We start from the raw sequence: 16872 nt of genomic DNA on the forward strand, positions 1-16872 counted from the left end.
GCCTGTTCCACTGAGAGACCGCTCTGTCAGGAACTTCTTGTATGCACTGGATCCACTGAGGTGTCCCCCCACCCCCCATGTGTTCATGGGTTCTTCTGCTGACCTTGAGCCTGCCCTTGGCCCTGCCCCACAGCTTTCCTGCCCCCCCTTCCCCCCCACACGCCCATTTGCATGGGAAACGATCTGCTTGGAAGGGTGTTTTCCAGAAAGGGAAACCTGGCCGGCCACCCTGCTTGCCAGGTGAGGGACAGGTGGGTGGACAGGAGGAAGAGACGGCGCTTGTTTGTGCTTCAGCCCAGCCGAGTCGTGGCTGCCCAGGACAGGCTGCCCAGGACAGAGACCCCAGCCGCGTTGCCAGTGAAGCCGCTTCCCAGGCCACGAAGCTCTTTCCAGTCACTCAGCTCTTTTCTTTCTTCAGTCCAACCCCAAAGCACCAAGCGGGGGACACAGACACAACACGGACTTCTAGACAGTTAGGCCAGCCCACCAAAGACCCCGATTGGTTCTTAACGGGAGCAGTTCATTGGTCCATTCTCAGAGTCTGTATTCAAAAGGTGATTGGTCACAACTGTGGTGCTTTCCAGCCATAAGTTCGAGTGGCATGGGATGTCCACAGACATAACTCCAGGGGATCCCCAGGTTACACCTGGGGATTGGCATCCCTAGCGGTGAGGAGTCTCTGCCACTGCTCTGAGCCTTAAGTGCATTCCCAAGGCCCAGCAAGGCACCCCCTCTCCCCCCCCCCCCCCGCTGCTGGTGCTGGGCCTGTTGTGCCAATCACTGCTGGGGACGTTTCTTGGTGGTGGTTTTGCTCCCCGGGGTCCCTCCTGAAAGCCTGGACTTTGAAAAGATGTGCCTGAAGGGCCAGAGGTTGCCAACGCATGGACAGGAAAATTGCTGGAGATTTGGGAGGTGAAGCTCAAGGAAGGTGGAGTTTAACGAAGGGAGGGTCTTCAGGAGGGTACAAGACCATAAAGTACCCCTCCCAAACAGCCGTTCTCTCCCGGGGGACTCGTCTCTGTCATCTGGACATCAACTGAGATTCTAGAAGATCTCCAGGCATCCCCTGGGGGATGGCAACCCTACCTGAATGAGCAATTTGCAGGCTGGGCTGGGATCTCAGGACAGCACTTGGCAGCCTGTGGGTAAGAAAGAGCCCCTGGCAGACTTGAACCGGAGTCCTGTGAGACCTTGAAACAGGGGTGGCCAACCCAAGGCCCTCCAGATGTCCACAGACTACAGTTACCATGAGCCCCTGCCAGCATGGTGTAATTGTAGTCCGTGGACCTCTGGAGAGCCAGATTGGCCACCCCTGCTAAAGACTCCGTGTGTGTGTGTGTGTGTGTGTGCTTGTGTGTGTGTGTGTGTGTGTGTGTGTGAAGGGCATTCAAGCAGCACAGGTGGTTTACCCTGGCCTTGCTCTGCAGTCTTCTTTCGAGGTCACCAAGTGCCAACCCTGCCTGAGCCTGGCGACCGCGGGCTCTGTGATACCACCCCACCCCACCTCCCGCCTTAAATGCAAACACCTTTCTATTCCAGCCTTGGTTTTTGCGGTCTGGAGCCAACTTCTACAGAAACTCCCAAGTGGCTTCTCGCTTTGCATTCCTTTAGTGTAGGAGGGTTGGGGGGAGGGGGGAGCAGCAGGGTCAAAGGATCCTGCAATGCAGGAAGCAAAAAGAGACAGGCAATTACGTGCAATTAAAGCTAATGAGGAAGACTGTAAAATCCCGGTTCACAGAGCAGGGCCCTGGGAGTTCATTTCAGCTCTTGACTGTGACCCCAGCCCTGAGGTCCAAGAGGCAGAAACTGAACTGAAACAGAAAACTAGGAACCCCACACAACTCCCACACTTATTTGTTGTTGTTGTTGTTGTTGTTGTTAGGTGCGAAGTCATGTCTGACCCATCGCGACCCCATGGACAATGATCCTCCAGGCCTTCCTGTCCTCTCCCATTCCCCAGAGTCCACTTATGTGTATAGCAGCACAAAAGGATGCGCTATTGGTCAGTTTCACTTGAAACCGACTGGATCCTGCAGATGTGAGGAAGCACCTGCCACAGGTGAGGCATCCAAGGTTTCCCTCTGGATGGATTCAGTGGGTCGCCATGCGGGCCTGAAGCAGCAGAACGAAGTCTGAGTCCAGTCAGGCACCTCTTATTCAAGGAAGAAGCAGCGTCCGTCTCTCAGATCCCAGTCCCAGACTGCAGCCCCCACCCCACCCCGGCTCTCTTCCAAAAGCCATTGCTTACTCTCTGGTTATTTCCACTACTAGTTGGGGCTCAGGATGACCGGCCTTTTCTGAGGAAAGTCCCTTCCTTGCCCACGTTCTCCCGCCTTCCTTCCGCCGGATTATACTTCCGGCATCACAGGCAACATTGTTCTAGGAATCGTCATTAGGGAAGGCGCTGGACATGAAATGAGTTGAAATAGCCCCTTAGAAATCTGTTGCTCATTTTTCTTGGATCACAAATTGATGTGAGTGGCAATTGCTGAATGGAAATCAAACGTCAAATTGCTCTGGGTCACTCAGCAATGATGAGCTTGAACTGAACATGGAGAAGCAAGAACATCAGCCTGACTCCCAAAGAGAGCTCTTCATATTTCCTGCAGCCACTTATGGCTGTGAAAGCTGGACAGTAATTAAATCAAATCAAGGATGAGAATGCTGGAAGGGAAGGGAGCATGTGAAGGGTGGGCGCTACTCAAACAAGAGCTATTGCATGCTCAATCCATGACTTTCCCAGAAAGACAAAAACACTGCAGGAGCTCTAAGAAGCCTATTTGGATGAACAGAGAACTTCAAGAGGAACTAAGAAAGAAAAGGAAAATGTTCAGGAAATGGAGGGAAGGACAGAGCTCTAAAGAAGACTACCTACAGGTTACTAGGCACTGTAGATCAATCATCAGAAAGGCCAAAGCTGAGAGTGAGCTAAGATTGGCCAGGGAAGCCCACTGTAACAAGAAAAGATTTTTCAGTTATGTGAGGAGCAAACGTAAAGTAAAGGAGGCAATAGGCCCACTGTTGGGTGTGGATGGACAAACTCTAACGGAAGATGCAGAGAAAGCAGAATGGCTTAGTGCCTATTTTACATCTGTTTTTTCCCACAGGTCAAAGGGTTTAGGCATATCTAGAGATGTCCATAGCCAAAGGACAGTGTCTGGGTGGCAGGTTAACATGGATAGAGAGGTTGTCGAGAGGCATTTAGCTGCACTGGATGAGTTCAAATCCCCTGGGCCGGATGAAATGCACCCGAGAGTGCTCAAAGAACTTTCCGGAGAACTTGCACAGCCCTTGTCCATCATTTTGGGCTGTATCAACAGGGGCATCACATCAAAATCAGTACTGGAGGCCTCACTTCAAGAAGGACGTAGATAAAATTGAAAGGGTATAGAGGAGAGTGGCGAGGATGATCTGGGGCCAAGGGACCAAGCCCTATGAAGATAGGTTGAGGGCTAGAGCAGGGGTAGTCAAACTGCGGCCCTCCATATGTCCATGGACTACAATTGTTCAGCCTGGAGAAAAGGCGGTTGAGAGGGGACATGATAGCCCTCTTTAAGTATTTGAAAGGTTGTCATTTGGAGGAGGGCAGAATGCTGTTCCCATTGGCTGCAGAGGAAAGGACGCACAGTAATGGGTTTAAACCACAAGTATCAGGAAAAAAGTTTTTTCACAGTCAGAGTAGTTCAGCAGTGGAATAGGCTGCCTAAGGAGGTGGTGAGCTCCCCCTCACTGGCAGTCTTCAAGCAAAGGTTGGATGCGCACTTTTCTTGGATGCTTTAGGATGCTTTGGGCTGATCCTGCGTTGAGCAGGGGGTTGGACTAGATGGCCTGTATGGCCCCTTCCAACTCTATGATTCTATGAATCTATGACACTCCCTGGTCTGACCGAGCAGGGCTCCCCTGATGTTTACATAGTCAAAGAGGCCATGCCTGTCCTGCCATTAAAGTGACTGTCCAGAGAGAGTCTCCAACCAATTTCCACTTCACCACCATCGAGTGCCTGAGATTCCACTCACAGGAGATCCTTTTTGCCCCTACAGGCCCCACTCAAGCTGGCTCTTCTGAATGACTGGCCTTCTTTAGGGTTCAGAGGTCAGATTCAGCTGTGGTTCTGCCTTCCTCTTTTCGAGTCTGACTGGGTCAACGCCCCCAGAAAGTTTCAGAGGGGCAATGTGGAGATATGAATTTAGGCCTCACCAATCCGGATCCAAGACTGTAACCGCTAGACAACACAGGGCTGTAAAAACCTGGTCTCTTCAGCTAATTGCTGGATGCTTAATTCTTATACCAAACGAGGACCATAGTTTAGGGATGAAGCATCTGCATTGCATGCGGAAGGCCCAGGTTCAACGCCCACCATCCCCAGCTGAAAGGACCGGGTTGTAGGTGGCATAGAGCTGCCAGCCCTGGGTTTGGAAATACCTGGAGACTGGAGGGTGCAGCTTCGGAGCGTGGAGTTGAGGGAAGGGAGTGGCCCCGGTAGGGCACGATGCCACCTTCCAAAGCAGCTGTTTTCTTAGATTAAATTTTAGAACAAATGATCAATCCATTGGTCCTTGAGCAGCTAGAGCAGATGGCTGTAATTACTAAGAGTCAGCATGGCTTTCTCAAAAACAACTTATATCAGACTAAATCTTTTTTTGAGAAAGTGACTACCTTGCAAGATCAGGGGGATGCTGTGGACATGATTTACCTTGTTTTAAGTAGGGCTTTTGATAAGGTTCCATATGATATTCTTATCGGTAAGTTGGTAAAATGTGATATGGATCCTATTACTGTTAGGTGGATCGAGAATTAGTTGCCAGTTAACACCCAAAGAGTGCTTGTAAAAGGTTTGTCATCTTCTTAGAGAGGAGTGATGAGTGGAGTGCCTCAGGGATCAGTCCTAGGCCCTGTGTTGTTTAACATCATAGAATCATAGAATCATAGAGTTGGAAGGGGCCATACAGGCCATCTAGTTCAACCCCCTGCTCAATGCAGGATCAGCCCAAAGCATCCTAAAGCATCCAAGAAAAGTGTGCATCCAACCTTTGCTTGAAGACTGCCAGTGAGGGGGAGCTCACCACCTCCTTAGGCAGCCTATTCCACTGCTGATATCTAGCCTATACATATTCATAGATGATTTGCTTGAAGGATTAGAGGGGGTGTTTTTTAATTTTGCAGATGACACTAAGCTGGGAGGGGTAACAAACACACCGGAAGACAGAATCAGAATACAGGATGATCTTGACAGGCTGGGAAACTGGGCTAAAATGAATAAAATGAATTTCAATTGTGAAAAAAATAAGAGTTCTGCATTTAGGTAGGAAAAATCAAATGAATCACTATAGGATGGGGGAGACTTGTCTTGGCTGTAGTACATGTGCAAAAAGCATCTGGGGGTCTTAGTAGACCAGACACTGAACAAAAGTCAGCAGTGTGACTCGGTGGTTAAAAAGGCAAATGGGACTTTGGCCTGTATTAAAAGTAGTGTCCAGATCACAGGAGCTGATGTTGCTGCTTTACTCCGCTATGATTAGACCTCACTTGGAGTACTGAGTTCAGTTTGGGGCACCACAACTGACGAAAGATGTAGAGAAACTGGAGCGTGTCCAGAGGAGGGCAACAAAGATGGTGAGGGTTTTGGAGACCAAGTCCTTTGAAAAAAGGTTGAGGGAGTTTGTCTGTTTAGCTTGAAGAGGACTGAGAGGGGATATAATCAACATCTTCAAATACTTGAAGGGCTGCCATATAGAATATGGAGCTGAGTTGTTTTCTGTTGTCCCAGAGGGTCAGACCAGAACTAACGGATCGAAATTAATTCAAAATAATTTTTGACTAAAGATCTGGAAGAGTGGATCCTCAGTGGAACAGGTTTCCTTGGGATGTGGTGAGTTCCCTTTCTTTGGGAGATTTTAAGCAGAGGCTAAATAGTCATCTGACAGATATGCTGATTTTATGAACTTAGGCAGAGTGTGTGGGCAGGAAGGGATGTGCCAGGGTTTGTCTGTTGTGGCCCTTCCTTGCACACCCAGGGAATTGCTGATCGCCACTGTGGGATGGTAGGTGAATTTCCTCCAGGCCAGACTGGATTCTGGAGATTTTTTTTCGGGGCGGGGGGATCACTTGGGCATGAAACTGGGGTCACCATGGGTAGGCAGGTAGTTGTGAGTTCCTGCATTGTGCAGGGGGTTGGACTAAATGACCTTGAAGGTCCCTTCCAAATATATGATTTTCCGAGAGGAATACATGCTTTAAAGAAATAATAAAAAAAATGAGAAATCCATGGTCTGGAGATCAGGTGTAACTCCAGAACTCCAGCCCTTCCCTGGAGACTGGCAACCCTAAGGTAGAGTGAGAGACCCTGGAGAACTGCTGCTGCTGCCAGTCAGAGCAGACCGTCAGGGAACACTCTGTTTGCAGAACACCTTTCGGCCATAACGGTTCCCAAGGCAGAACCGCTTACCACAGAGAAAATCTACAATTCAAATGAGGAAGGGCATTGTTTGCCGTGGCAGGAGAGGGTGCCAGGGAGGGAGCGCCTGTTCAGCCCTTCTCCCGTGCAGGCCAGTGGCAAAGCAAGGAGAGGTGAAATGTTGCGTTTCCAGGAATGCAATCGCTTCCTCCAGTGCTGATGAACAAACCTCGTGGCCTTGTTGTTGGAATCCGGAGCCTTTTCTCCCATTCCCGCAAGGAGCCCCTGGCTGTTTCTGATATCCCTGCCCTGGATGGAAAAGTTCAGGAGCCAGCCTGGTGTCTTGCTTAAGAACAGTGGTTCCCTGTTCCCTGATTCCCTGCTTCTCCACAAGCAGCTAGCCGGGTGGCCTTGGGCTCCTCACAGCCCTGATAGGACTGTTCTCACAGAGCAGTTCTGTCAGAGCTCCTTTAGACTCATTTGGGTATTGAAAAGTGGGGAACAAAAAAACTCCTCTTCTCGGCTATGACCTCCCTCCTCGGCAGTTGACCTTTGCTTGGGTCAGTACAGGGGAGTGAGAGCAGGCCGAGACCTCCTGTTCTTTCTGTCTCTTTCTGCCCCGCCCTCCCAGGACACCAGCCCATTCCCTCTTCTTCTTCTTCTCGGCCTCCTCTGGAGCCAGCTGGGAGAGAACTCAAGAGGACTCTGTGGCGTGCGGGGTCGGTTCTAGCAGGATAGCTGTCGGGGTGCTGGCATCTCCCTTCCCCTGTTATGGCCCCAGCCCCAGTGACAAATAACGGTTGAGCAACTGGGGCCCGTGACTCACGGACTTTCCTGTGAGGCAGCTCAGCTTAGAGGGTGCGGAGGGAAAAACTGACATCTATAAGCTCAGCTTAGAGGGTGCAGATCCCTCCCCTTCTTCCTCATCCCACAGGGGCAATTATCTCTATTTCTGCCCACATGACGAACAACAGCAACGTCAGCCTGGCCCTGATCCCTGGAAGTCTCCTTGCTCAGAAATCCACACTGAGGCTCCAAGATGTAACCACCCTCTCCAGAGACCACCAAAGGCAGGCTGGCTCACAGGAGTCCAGCCTCCAGACCCAGCCTTGTTCTGGGTAGATGCTCGTATCTGTTTCCCCCCCCACACCACCTCTTTAAATACGTATGACCAAATCACGAGATTTCTGGAAGCAAAGTAGGGCGGCTCCTGACGCTGGATTGGAGCCCAGCTCTACCGGTTCCTCTGCATCAGTGGCACCCAACCTGTGCCCGGGGAGCCCTCCGTGGCTTTTCTGAGCACTGTTCCCCAGTGGGGCTGGCACTGTGCCCCATGCATGCCTCAGGAAAGCGGCAAGGCCTTGGCACCGTGCAGCTCCCCCCTTGAAATGGTCCCTGCCAGAGAAACAGGCAAGCTGCGGTGCTCAGGCCAGGCCAAGGTGGGGATTGTGGCTCTCTGAGAACTGCAAAGCAAGAGCCTCCATCCACGGACCCATGGCAGGCTCCTCACAGTGACAGACGAGGGGGGTCCTGGGGGGGTCCCGGGGGCAGCTGGGGGGGGGGGCGGCCGCAGGACAGCCGGACCCCAGAGCAGCTGCCCCGGAGCGGCCACAAGAGCTCCCTGGGCGGAGTGAGATGTCTGCCAGAGGGAGCCAGCCAGGCCTCTGGAAAGCTCGCTCCCAAAAGATCCCGTTGGTCGACTAAGCTCCATTTGGGGGGCTCAAACAGGGTCAGGATCGCACAGGTAGGTCACCTCCCAAAGGTGACATGGAAGTTCAACATGTTCATGAGAACCGCAGAGGGCACAACAACAACAACAACAACAACAACAACAACAACAACAACAACAACAACCACCCCGGGGCTGAAACCACCCTGGGGTCTCCCTCCCCCTTCCCCTTCCCCCCCCCCTTCCCTCTTTCGGCGGGAGACCCAGAACCCGCCTCGGCCCCCCAGCCCTCGGGAGCGCCCCGCGGCGCCTGCGCAGAGAGCGCGCGAAGGAGAGAGCGCCGTTGCTCGGGCGACGGATGGGCGCGCGGGGATGACGTGTGCGGCGGGCGACGGTGGCGGCGGCGGCAGGATGGGGGCCGCTCGGGAGGTGGAGGCGCAGCAGCAGCAGCAGCAGCCGCCGGAGGGCGGGGAGGAGGCGGCCGAGCGGACGGAGGGCGGGGACGGCGGGCGAGGGGGCGGCGCCGCGGTGAGCGGGGGGGAGGGGAGATGAGGGGGGAGGGGAGAGGGGGGACCCACCGCCCCCCCCGGCTGACCCCCCTCCCCCCCGTGCCTGTGCCCGCAGAGCCCCCCCTGGAACATCATGATCAAGCACCGGCTGGTGCAGCGGCGGGGGCGGCGCTCGCAGATGATGAGCAGGTGAGCGAGCCCGCCGCGCCTCCCTCGCAGGGCGCGTGTTGGAGCCGGAGACCTCCCGCCCGACCCCTGCCCGGCCCCGGCCCTCCTGGCGCGCAGAAAGCGCCCCCAGGACACGCATTCAGACCCGCTTCTAGGCCCGGGCCCCGGCGGAAGGGAAGGGAAGCGGCAGCTTTGGGTGGGGCAGGAGTGGCCGGGCCCTCCCGCTGGGCCCCTGGGGCCGAGATGCACTGGGAGCCCCTCAGCCAGCTCCATTCGGCTTCTCCTCCCAGTCTGATATGATTTCCCTGCCGAGCCCCCCCCCTGTCCTTTTCAGGACTGATCTGAGTTTGGGAGGACGGGTGGGGTTGCAGAGCCCAGAATGCACCCCCCCTCCGTTTGGGGGGAATCACACATGTGCATGCCCAGAGGTGGCTGCATTCGCTGTTCTCCCTGGTCCAGTTTCACAGACCCCGTGGTTTCCATGGACCTCCTGCGAGCTGTTCTGCAGCCCACAATCAATGAAGAGATCCAGGCCGTCTTCAATAAATACATGAAGGTAAGAGCTGGAGGGAAGTGTCAGGGAAGGGGTGACTTTGCAGCCTTGCTCATTCTGTAGGAGGCTAGAGAGCACAAGAGGAGGCAGAGGCCAGAGGAGTCGTGGCTCAGCCTCTGCTCGGAAGGTCCCCGGCTCAAACCCCGGCATCTCCAGCTGAAAGGAGCAGGCAGCAGATGATAGGAAAGACCTGGGACCCTGGAGAGCCACTGCCGGTCTGATGGACTAGTGGTCTGATTTAGGGAAAGGCAGTTTCATGTGTCTTCTGCCTGCTGCAAAGCTGGACCTCCACCCTGGGGGGGGGGGAGTGCGCTGATGAGCTTTGAGAGGCTTTTCTGCAGAGGTTTGCAGTGTGCTGAGTTGGGGGGGGGGGGCAGCAGCCAGGGGAAGCATGCCATTTGGGGGAGAGGCTCTGTCAGCAGGTGCCACCCTGGCTCCATCCTGTTTCCCAGTTTTTCCAGAAAGCTGCAGGCAACGTGCGGGAAAACGTTGGGGAAGACGTGGACACTGAGCAGCTCATCCAAGACACGTGTCGGAGCTGCCTGGAGCAGGTGGGTCCCCTGCCAGGGAGAGAGGCAGCTAATAAACCTTTGAAATGGACAAACGCCAATAAATGCCACTCCAGGTAACAGCACCCAAGGCAGAGCCCTGCACTAGCCATTGCATGAGCTCCCCCCTCAGCCACTTTATGAGTCAATGGGTCTGCTGTTCTGCACAGGGCTGCTGGAGGCCATTTCTGGGCTCTTCTCTCTGGCGTTCCCTCCAGTCCCCATCCTTGACCCATCTCTGTTTCTTCTCCCTGCAGGCCAAACTTCTCTTCTGCGATGCCAAGAAGTCTGTGGCTAGGCTGCCCCACGAGGTGCCAGCAATGAAGGTAAAAACCCACCTTTCTCTGGCAAAGGTTGGAGCCCAAAGCATTACCAGTATCACGTGCCAAGGCAGCCTTGGCTAGGAGGCTCGCGGTTGCCCTGTGGGGACCTCTCTGCCAGGCCTGTGCTGCTGAGGAGGCTCTGAGCCGTCCAAGCCCAAGAGTGCCGCTTGCCCTGAGACTGGGCTGCGGGCACAGAGGGGTGACTCTCCTTTTCTCGCTCCCTTTCTCCTTTTCCCGGCCCAGCGGAGCCGCCCCATGGATGAAGAGCTCAGCCAGCAAGGGAGCCCCATGCCCAAAAAGGTGAGAATCCCCAGGATGCCCTCGGAGGAGCTGCTGGACTGTCCCTCGAGGAGCAGGGCACCCGCCCTCTCTGGCAAGGTCTGCTTCCACTGGGGCTCTGCAGGGGGGAGAGCGGGGCAGCAACTCACAGGAGGGATTGCCCTTTCAGAGGAAGGGCCGGCCGCCTGCACAGAGCCAGTCGAATGACCGAGGGGCTTCGGGGACAAGCATGTAAGTGTGTGTGGGGTGGTGGGGGGGCATTTGCCCCTCCCTGCTTCCCTCCTCTGGTGCTCCCTGGGAAGGGCCCCCAATTTCTAGCAGGAAGGCACTTCTGGTCAGTGCTGCTCATCCAGCTGCCTTGGCCCATCAGGGTCCGTCTTGTCTGGGCAGACTGGCTCCTTTGTGTCTCTTGCTGCCTGACCAGGAATGGCCCTGGGACCTTCTGTCTGGCCAGCAGGGGCCCTGCCACAGAGCCACCGGACAGCAAGGAGCTGAACGGGGAAGTGTGTGGGGAGGGTTGGCAGAGAGGGTGGCGGAGGGAGCGGTGCCTTGTGGAAACTGCCAGGGAGACGCTGAGCCACAGGGCCGGCCACGGATCCTGGCAGCTGGGGTGGGTGCTGAGCTGGTCAGCTCTTGCCCATGTGGGGAGAGGAGTCGGGTTCGGACAGGAGGAGCAGACCAGCTGGACACCCGGGCCTTTCCCTTCTCCCACTCCGGAAGTCACGTAGCCCAGAGGCCTTTTCTCCTTCCAGGTGGAAAACCAAGTCCTGCGAGCTGCTGCAAAGGGACGGGCCCAAGGTGAGTTGCTGGCCAGAGGGAGACGCCTCGCTGCAAAGGAGGCAACCCATGTGGGCCTTTCCACAAAGAGGAGAGTCAGGGGCTGGGGGGAGCAGAAGGGGGGGGGCTGGTTCCCCCTTGGCTGCTGGGGGCTAAAAGAGGGTTGGGGAGGGGGGTGTTCTCAGAAGTGGCAGGCAGACCTGGAGGGTCTTTGGGTTTGACTCAGCTCAGCACTTCATCCCCCCCCCCCCAACATCTTGACTGAGTGAGCCAGAGTGGTAGCGGGAGGCTGTAACTCCCTGCCCCTCTCCGCCCTCTTGCCCTGCAGTGGAATCCCACACGGATTACGGAGAGTACGGCCTTTGTTCTTGGCTCAAGAGCAAACAAGTGAGTTACTGCTGGATGAGTGGGGGGGAGGGGAGGGGCTGGCGTTGGGGCTGGGGCTGGGGCTGGCCTGAGCCAACCATTTGGATGCCATCCACTCAGGTGTCTGCAGCAAAGAAGAGCAAGGGTCTGTGTGGTTGCAAAACTGGGGTCTCTGTTGGTTTTCCTGCTTCAGGGCCCTTGGGATGGGTGGCACCAGAGGCAGACTGTACATCAAACACCCACACCTGTTTAAGGTCAGTGCAGGTAGCTGGACACGCATGAAGCTTGTCCCACCAAGCCCAGCTTTGCCAGCTCAGACTGCTCTCCAGCTCTCACAGCCCCTGATCCTTTTAGCTGGAGGGGCCATGCTTGGGGCCTTGTGTGTTCCGAGCAGATGCTGCTTGCTGAGCCTCAGCCCCTTCCCGTTGCCTTCCGGGATCCACAGGGCCCAGAAGCCAAAGGTTGGCCGGCCAGTCAGTTCCCGGGGGCTGGCTGCGTCCTTCCCTAATGGCATCTGCCTGTTGAGCATTCTGCTTTGAACCGGGGGGGGGATGGGTGTATGGTCTCGCAGAATCAATTTCTCAGTCGCTTTGCACTGCCTTCTTGCTGGCAAAAGAGACCCATTCCTTGAATTATCAAGAGGAAGCAGTTTTTAAAATATTTTAATGCTTAATTGTATTGTTAAAAGGCCTGAGGCGACCAGGGGAGGACAGGATATGAATAAAAATTATTGTTGTTACTGTGCCCCCCCCACACTCTGTTTGACTTCTGCGCCATGGGCAGAGGCTGGGATGGGGGGCCAGGTTTGCACAGCAGCCGGGAAGAGGAATGCACTCAGCTCTGCCTGGCCTTTGGGTCTGCAGGACCCCCAGAATCAGCAGTGGAGGTTTCTGATTTTGCGCCCCCCCCCCCCCCCGCAGTATGCAGCTGACCCTCAAGACAAGCACTGGCTGGCAGAGCAGCAGCACATGAGAGCCACGGGAGGCAAGATGGTGAGTGTGCAGGAGAAAGCGGGTGGGGGGGGGGGAGGCTGCTGGGGCTCTTTCAGGGAACGTCGTCCCAGTGCCTGATGGGCGTCATCCTTTTCTCCTCCTGGGCCAGAGGAATAGAGGAGTTTATATCTCTCCCCCTTGCTTACCCTGCGGGGACCCAAAATGGCTTCCATTCTTCTCCTGCCCTCCGTTTTACCTTCACAACAACTCTGTAGAGTAGTGTGGGACTGTCCGCAGGCCAGCTTCCAGGGCCGAGAGGGGATCCAAAGTGGGCCTCCCCGTTGCTAGTCCTCCGCCACTGGCTCTCGAGCAGGAGGGCCGGCCGTGCCAGCTCTTCTGGCCGCTCAGCTGCCTGCGCCTTTCTCCCGCCCCAGGCTTATCTCCTGCTGGAGGAGGATATCCAGGAGCTGGTGGCCAGTGACGAGTACAGGTGAGAGACGGGAGACACGTTGGGTGCTGGGCATGAGCGCTGGGCGGGCCCCCCGGGAGGGGGAGGGGTCTTCCCCCAGAGGAGAGCTGCTCCCCCTGCCCCTTCACCACCTGCTGTGCTTCTTCCCTTAGAGGGTCCCTGGACCTGAAGCTGGAGGAGCTGAAGCCCTTTGTCCCTCCGCCCTGGATGACCACCAAGATGCGGAAGTTCATGGAGCAGCTCCGCAGCGAAGGGGAGGCGCCCCCGCCCTCCTCAGAGGGGCCGCCGGACCCCTAGGCGGGGGGGGGGGGGGGGTGCCGCCCTGGACTGTGGCCTGGTGGGGGGGGCTGGGCTGGGGGCTCGGCTGTTACAAGAATAATCAGGTTTGCAATAAAGGTCTCCTGGGGAATCGCCTCCCTGACCCGGTGCCTCGTCTGTCTTTGGGGGGGAGGGAGGGGGGGTTCTCGGCGGGGGCGTGGCCGCGTGTGTTCCCTGCGCAGGCGGCGGCCAATGGGGGCCGGGGCGGTCTCCCGCGGGCCAATGGCGGCGCGGCGAGGTCCGCTTGGGCCCGATTGGCCGGCGGGGAGCGAGGCGGCCGCCTATTGGCTGCGTCGCAGGAGCCTGGCCACATTCAAACTCGGGTCCGGCGGAGAAGCGGGAGCGGCGGAGGGAAGGAGCGGCCATGGCCTCGCAGAACACCGACCCCGCGGCGGCCCCCCGCAACCCGCGCAAGGCGGCCGAGCCCGGAGGAGGCGCGGCCCGGGGGTCGGTGCGCAGCAGGTAGGCAGGGCGGTGCGGCTGGGCTGGGCTGGGCTGGGCTGGGCTGGGCTGGGCTGGGCTGGGCTGGGCTGGGCTGGGCTGGGCTGGGGGTCCTGCTGCTGCTGCTGCCGGCCGGCGGCTTCCCTCCCCCCCCCCCGCTGACCTCCTTGCGCCCTTCTCTGCCCCGCAGGCTGCAGCAGGAGCTGATGACGCTGATGGTGAGTCCGCTCCTCCCCCTCCCCCCGGGGGTCTCCCCCTCTCCCTCCCCTCAGGGCAGCGCCTTCGGACTCTCTTTTCCGCCTAGGTGTCCGGCGACAAGGGGATCTCGGCCTTCCCCGAGTCAGACAACCTCTTCAAGTGGATCGGGACCATCGACGGAGCCGCGGGGACGGTGAGCAGGGACGGGGGAGGGGAGCAAGCCCGGCCGTGCCTCTGGGCATGTGCAAAGCGCACCTCGAGGCCACAAGACGCAGGGCCCCCTTATTCTGCCCGGATCCCGGGTGGAGCAGGGGGCTTTGCCTGCCGCTGATGGTGACCTGTGCCTGTGCTCCCCCAGGTGTACGAAGACCTGCGCTACAAGCTGTCTTTGGAGTTCCCCAGTGGGTACCCCTACAATGCCCCCACGGTCAAATTCCTCACCCCCTGCTACCACCCCAACGTGGACCTGCAGGGCAACATCTGCCTGGACATCCTCAAGGACCAGTGGTCAGCCCTCTACGACGTCCGGACTGTCCTGCTGTCCATCCAGAGCCTGCTGGGGGGTAAGTCAGGGGGGGGCTTGGCCCTGGGGCTGGGCTGCCCTCCCCAGTGGAGAACAGGCAGCCCAGTCAAGGCAGGCTCAGGCTGTGCACGGATTCTCAGGCCAGTAGCCGAGGGATACGCGTGAAGCTGTCTCTGGTGCCAAAGTCCACGCTGCCTCCTGCCCGGTTTCTGCTAAATCAGACCCTGATCCATTATCTGCAGCCTTGTCTGCACGGACTGGCAGCAGCTCCAGCACAGGTTTTCACATCCGTTCAACTGAGCGATGCTGGGGACGGAACCAGGAAACGGCTGCCTGCTGAGCTGTTCTGCCACTGCCCCCCCCCCCCAGTTGCTTTATCCTGAGTCAGACCTTGATAGATCACAGCCAGTGTTGCCTCCTCAGACCGGCAGCTCCTCTGCAGGGATTCTGGAAAAGGCCTTTCAGGCCACCTCTTGCCTGACCTTTCCAGCTGGAGGTGCTGGGGATTGAACCTGGGGCCTTCTGCATGCCGAGCCAAGGCTCTGCCACTGAGCCACAGCCTACTAGGCCTGAAGGCAGGGGGGCGGGGGGCACAGGTCTTCCCTACTGCGTGTTCTCCTGCGTGAGAGGGGGGGAGGGGGGCTCTGGGCTGTGGGGAGCCAAGCCAGTTCTCTGCTCTGATGATGCAGCTTCTGCTCCCGACCCGCAGAGCCCAACGTAGAGAGCCCCCTGAACACAGATGCGGCAGAACTGTGGAAGAACCAAGCAGGTGAGTCAGGGGAGGGCGGGGCGGGGGAGGCCGGGCTTCTGGGTGGGAGAGGACCACAGGCGCACACTAAAACGTCCAGGGGCTGGGGGCTATCTGGGAGCCCCTTCCTGTCTCAGGTGACGACCATCGCTTTTCCTCAGCGCCATCACGTGGGCCCACTTGTTCAGCAAGGCTTCTGATTGGCCAGTGGAGGTTTGGTGGGCTGCGTGGGTTTTTACACATGTGATGGGAGATGGGCAGCCAAAGGGTGCAGCGCTCTTTCAGCCTTGTGGTGGGGGTGGGACGGAGGGCAGGGTGATGGTGGGAGCTGCTCTAGGAGACAAAAGCCGGGGGGGGGGGGGGACACAAGGCCCTGGGCTCCGGCAAGGGTTGGTTTTCAGTTGTGCTGCCGGGCCTTTCCTGCCCCAGTTCATGAGCTGGGCCGCCTGCTTCTTCCCACAGCCTACAAGAAACGCCTCCACGAGTCGTATGCAAAGCACGCGAGAAGCCAGGATCCCTGACGGGCGCCCTGCTCTCCCCACCCTGGAGGTGGCTCCTTTCTCTTCCTGTCCCTTCACACACTGACCATGAATGCCCGGTTGTATTATAAGTGGTTTTTAATCTTATTTGGCCCTTTGCCTTGCTGGTTAATGTATAAATAAATGTGTGTTGTGTTTTCTACAGTGAGGGCTTTCCCCCTTCTTGTGCCGCAACCACCTGGGACCCTCCCTTTCCTTTCTGCAGGTGTGGAGTGCTGCATGGGCGGGGGCTTCTCGGGTGATTCACAAGACCCCTGTGCCTCCTGTCCCTTCACCAGAGTGGCCACCCCTCTGCGGAGCCCGTGCTGGCCCATTAGAAGGGAGGGGCCACCAGCAGCCACGGTGCCACGGGACCTCTGGCCTGAGCAGCCAGCTGCACAAGCTCCAGGACTCTGGCCCAGTGCTTCAGGGGGCCCTCGGGAGAGGTGGGGGGCTGAGAATTATGCCAGAGCTGAGGCAGGCTTTGAGGTGGTGGGGGCAGGGGTCCTCCCCCAGGGGCAAAGAAGAGGGAAGGGCAAAGGCTGGGGCTTCCTGTTGGGGAGAGGAGATGCCATTTCTAGGGCAAGAACCAAGAGGCCCCCCAGCCCACGTGACTGGCCATCCCTTGGTCCAAGCAGCAGGTTCCACCGCTGGATTACTCTTCCTGCAGGAAGAAAATTCCTACTATCCAGGCTGGCATCTTTGTGTCCATCATGTAAACCCATTCTTGCAAGCCCTCTGCTGCCAAAAGGAACGGGCCCCCGCCCTCCTCCAAAGGCCGGCCTCAGGGAACCACCTCCTCTAATCCAGACTGAACATTCCCAGGTCTCTCCCCAGCCCTTCCCCACAGGGCTTGCTCTCCAGGCCCCAGATCACACTCACTGCCCTCCTCGGCACCCGCTCCCTCCCTCCTGCCCACCTTCCTTTGGAAGTCAGCCCTCCAGAACAGGCCCCACGGGCAGCCAGGCCAATGTTGTGTACGGGGGGGGGGGGGAGCCTTTTTGGCTGCTGCATCAGAGGGCAAATGTACCTTGGCCAGGGCTTCCCTCTCATGCCCAGAAGGCCCAGTCACCACCACCACCCCCCTTCATGAAGGGCTCTGTTTCACTGACAGATTTCTTGGGAGATAGCCCAGGGGG

At 57.5% G+C, this 16872-nt stretch overlaps 2 protein-coding genes across 3 annotated transcripts; both read left to right on the top strand.

Annotated features, from left to right (window-relative positions):
* Positions 1-8419: 8419 nt before the first annotated feature.
* On the top strand, positions 8420-13316 carry DNTTIP1 (deoxynucleotidyltransferase terminal interacting protein 1). 2 transcript variants are annotated; one of them, XM_077336123.1, is made up of 13 exons: positions 8421-8591; positions 8688-8761; positions 9200-9296; positions 9746-9844; positions 10099-10167; positions 10408-10464; positions 10613-10674; positions 11196-11241; positions 11549-11607; positions 11780-11840; positions 12507-12578; positions 12953-13008; positions 13140-13310. In XM_077336123.1, exons 1-13 carry the CDS (start codon positions 8436-8438, stop codon positions 13282-13284), a joined length of 1053 nt encoding a protein of 350 aa, XP_077192238.1. In that variant the 5' UTR covers positions 8421-8435; the 3' UTR covers positions 13285-13310. The 2 variants fall into 2 exon arrangements, with proteins under 2 accessions (XP_077192239.1, XP_077192238.1); XM_077336124.1 differs by lacking the exon at positions 12507-12578 and having other exon boundaries at positions 8420-8591; positions 13140-13316.
* A 178-nt stretch (positions 13317-13494) lies between these two features.
* On the top strand, positions 13495-15898 carry UBE2C (ubiquitin conjugating enzyme E2 C). The gene is made up of 6 exons (XM_077336131.1): positions 13495-13767; positions 13937-13964; positions 14051-14137; positions 14303-14507; positions 15177-15236; positions 15678-15898. Exons 1-6 carry the CDS (start codon positions 13670-13672, stop codon positions 15734-15736), a joined length of 537 nt encoding a protein of 178 aa, XP_077192246.1. The 5' UTR covers positions 13495-13669; the 3' UTR covers positions 15737-15898.
* The last annotated feature ends 974 nt before the right edge of the window (positions 15899-16872 follow it).

This window comes from Paroedura picta, chromosome 4 (genome assembly GCF_049243985.1).
Source record: "Paroedura picta isolate Pp20150507F chromosome 4, Ppicta_v3.0, whole genome shotgun sequence".
NCBI lineage: Eukaryota > Metazoa > Chordata > Lepidosauria > Squamata > Gekkonidae > Paroedura > Paroedura picta.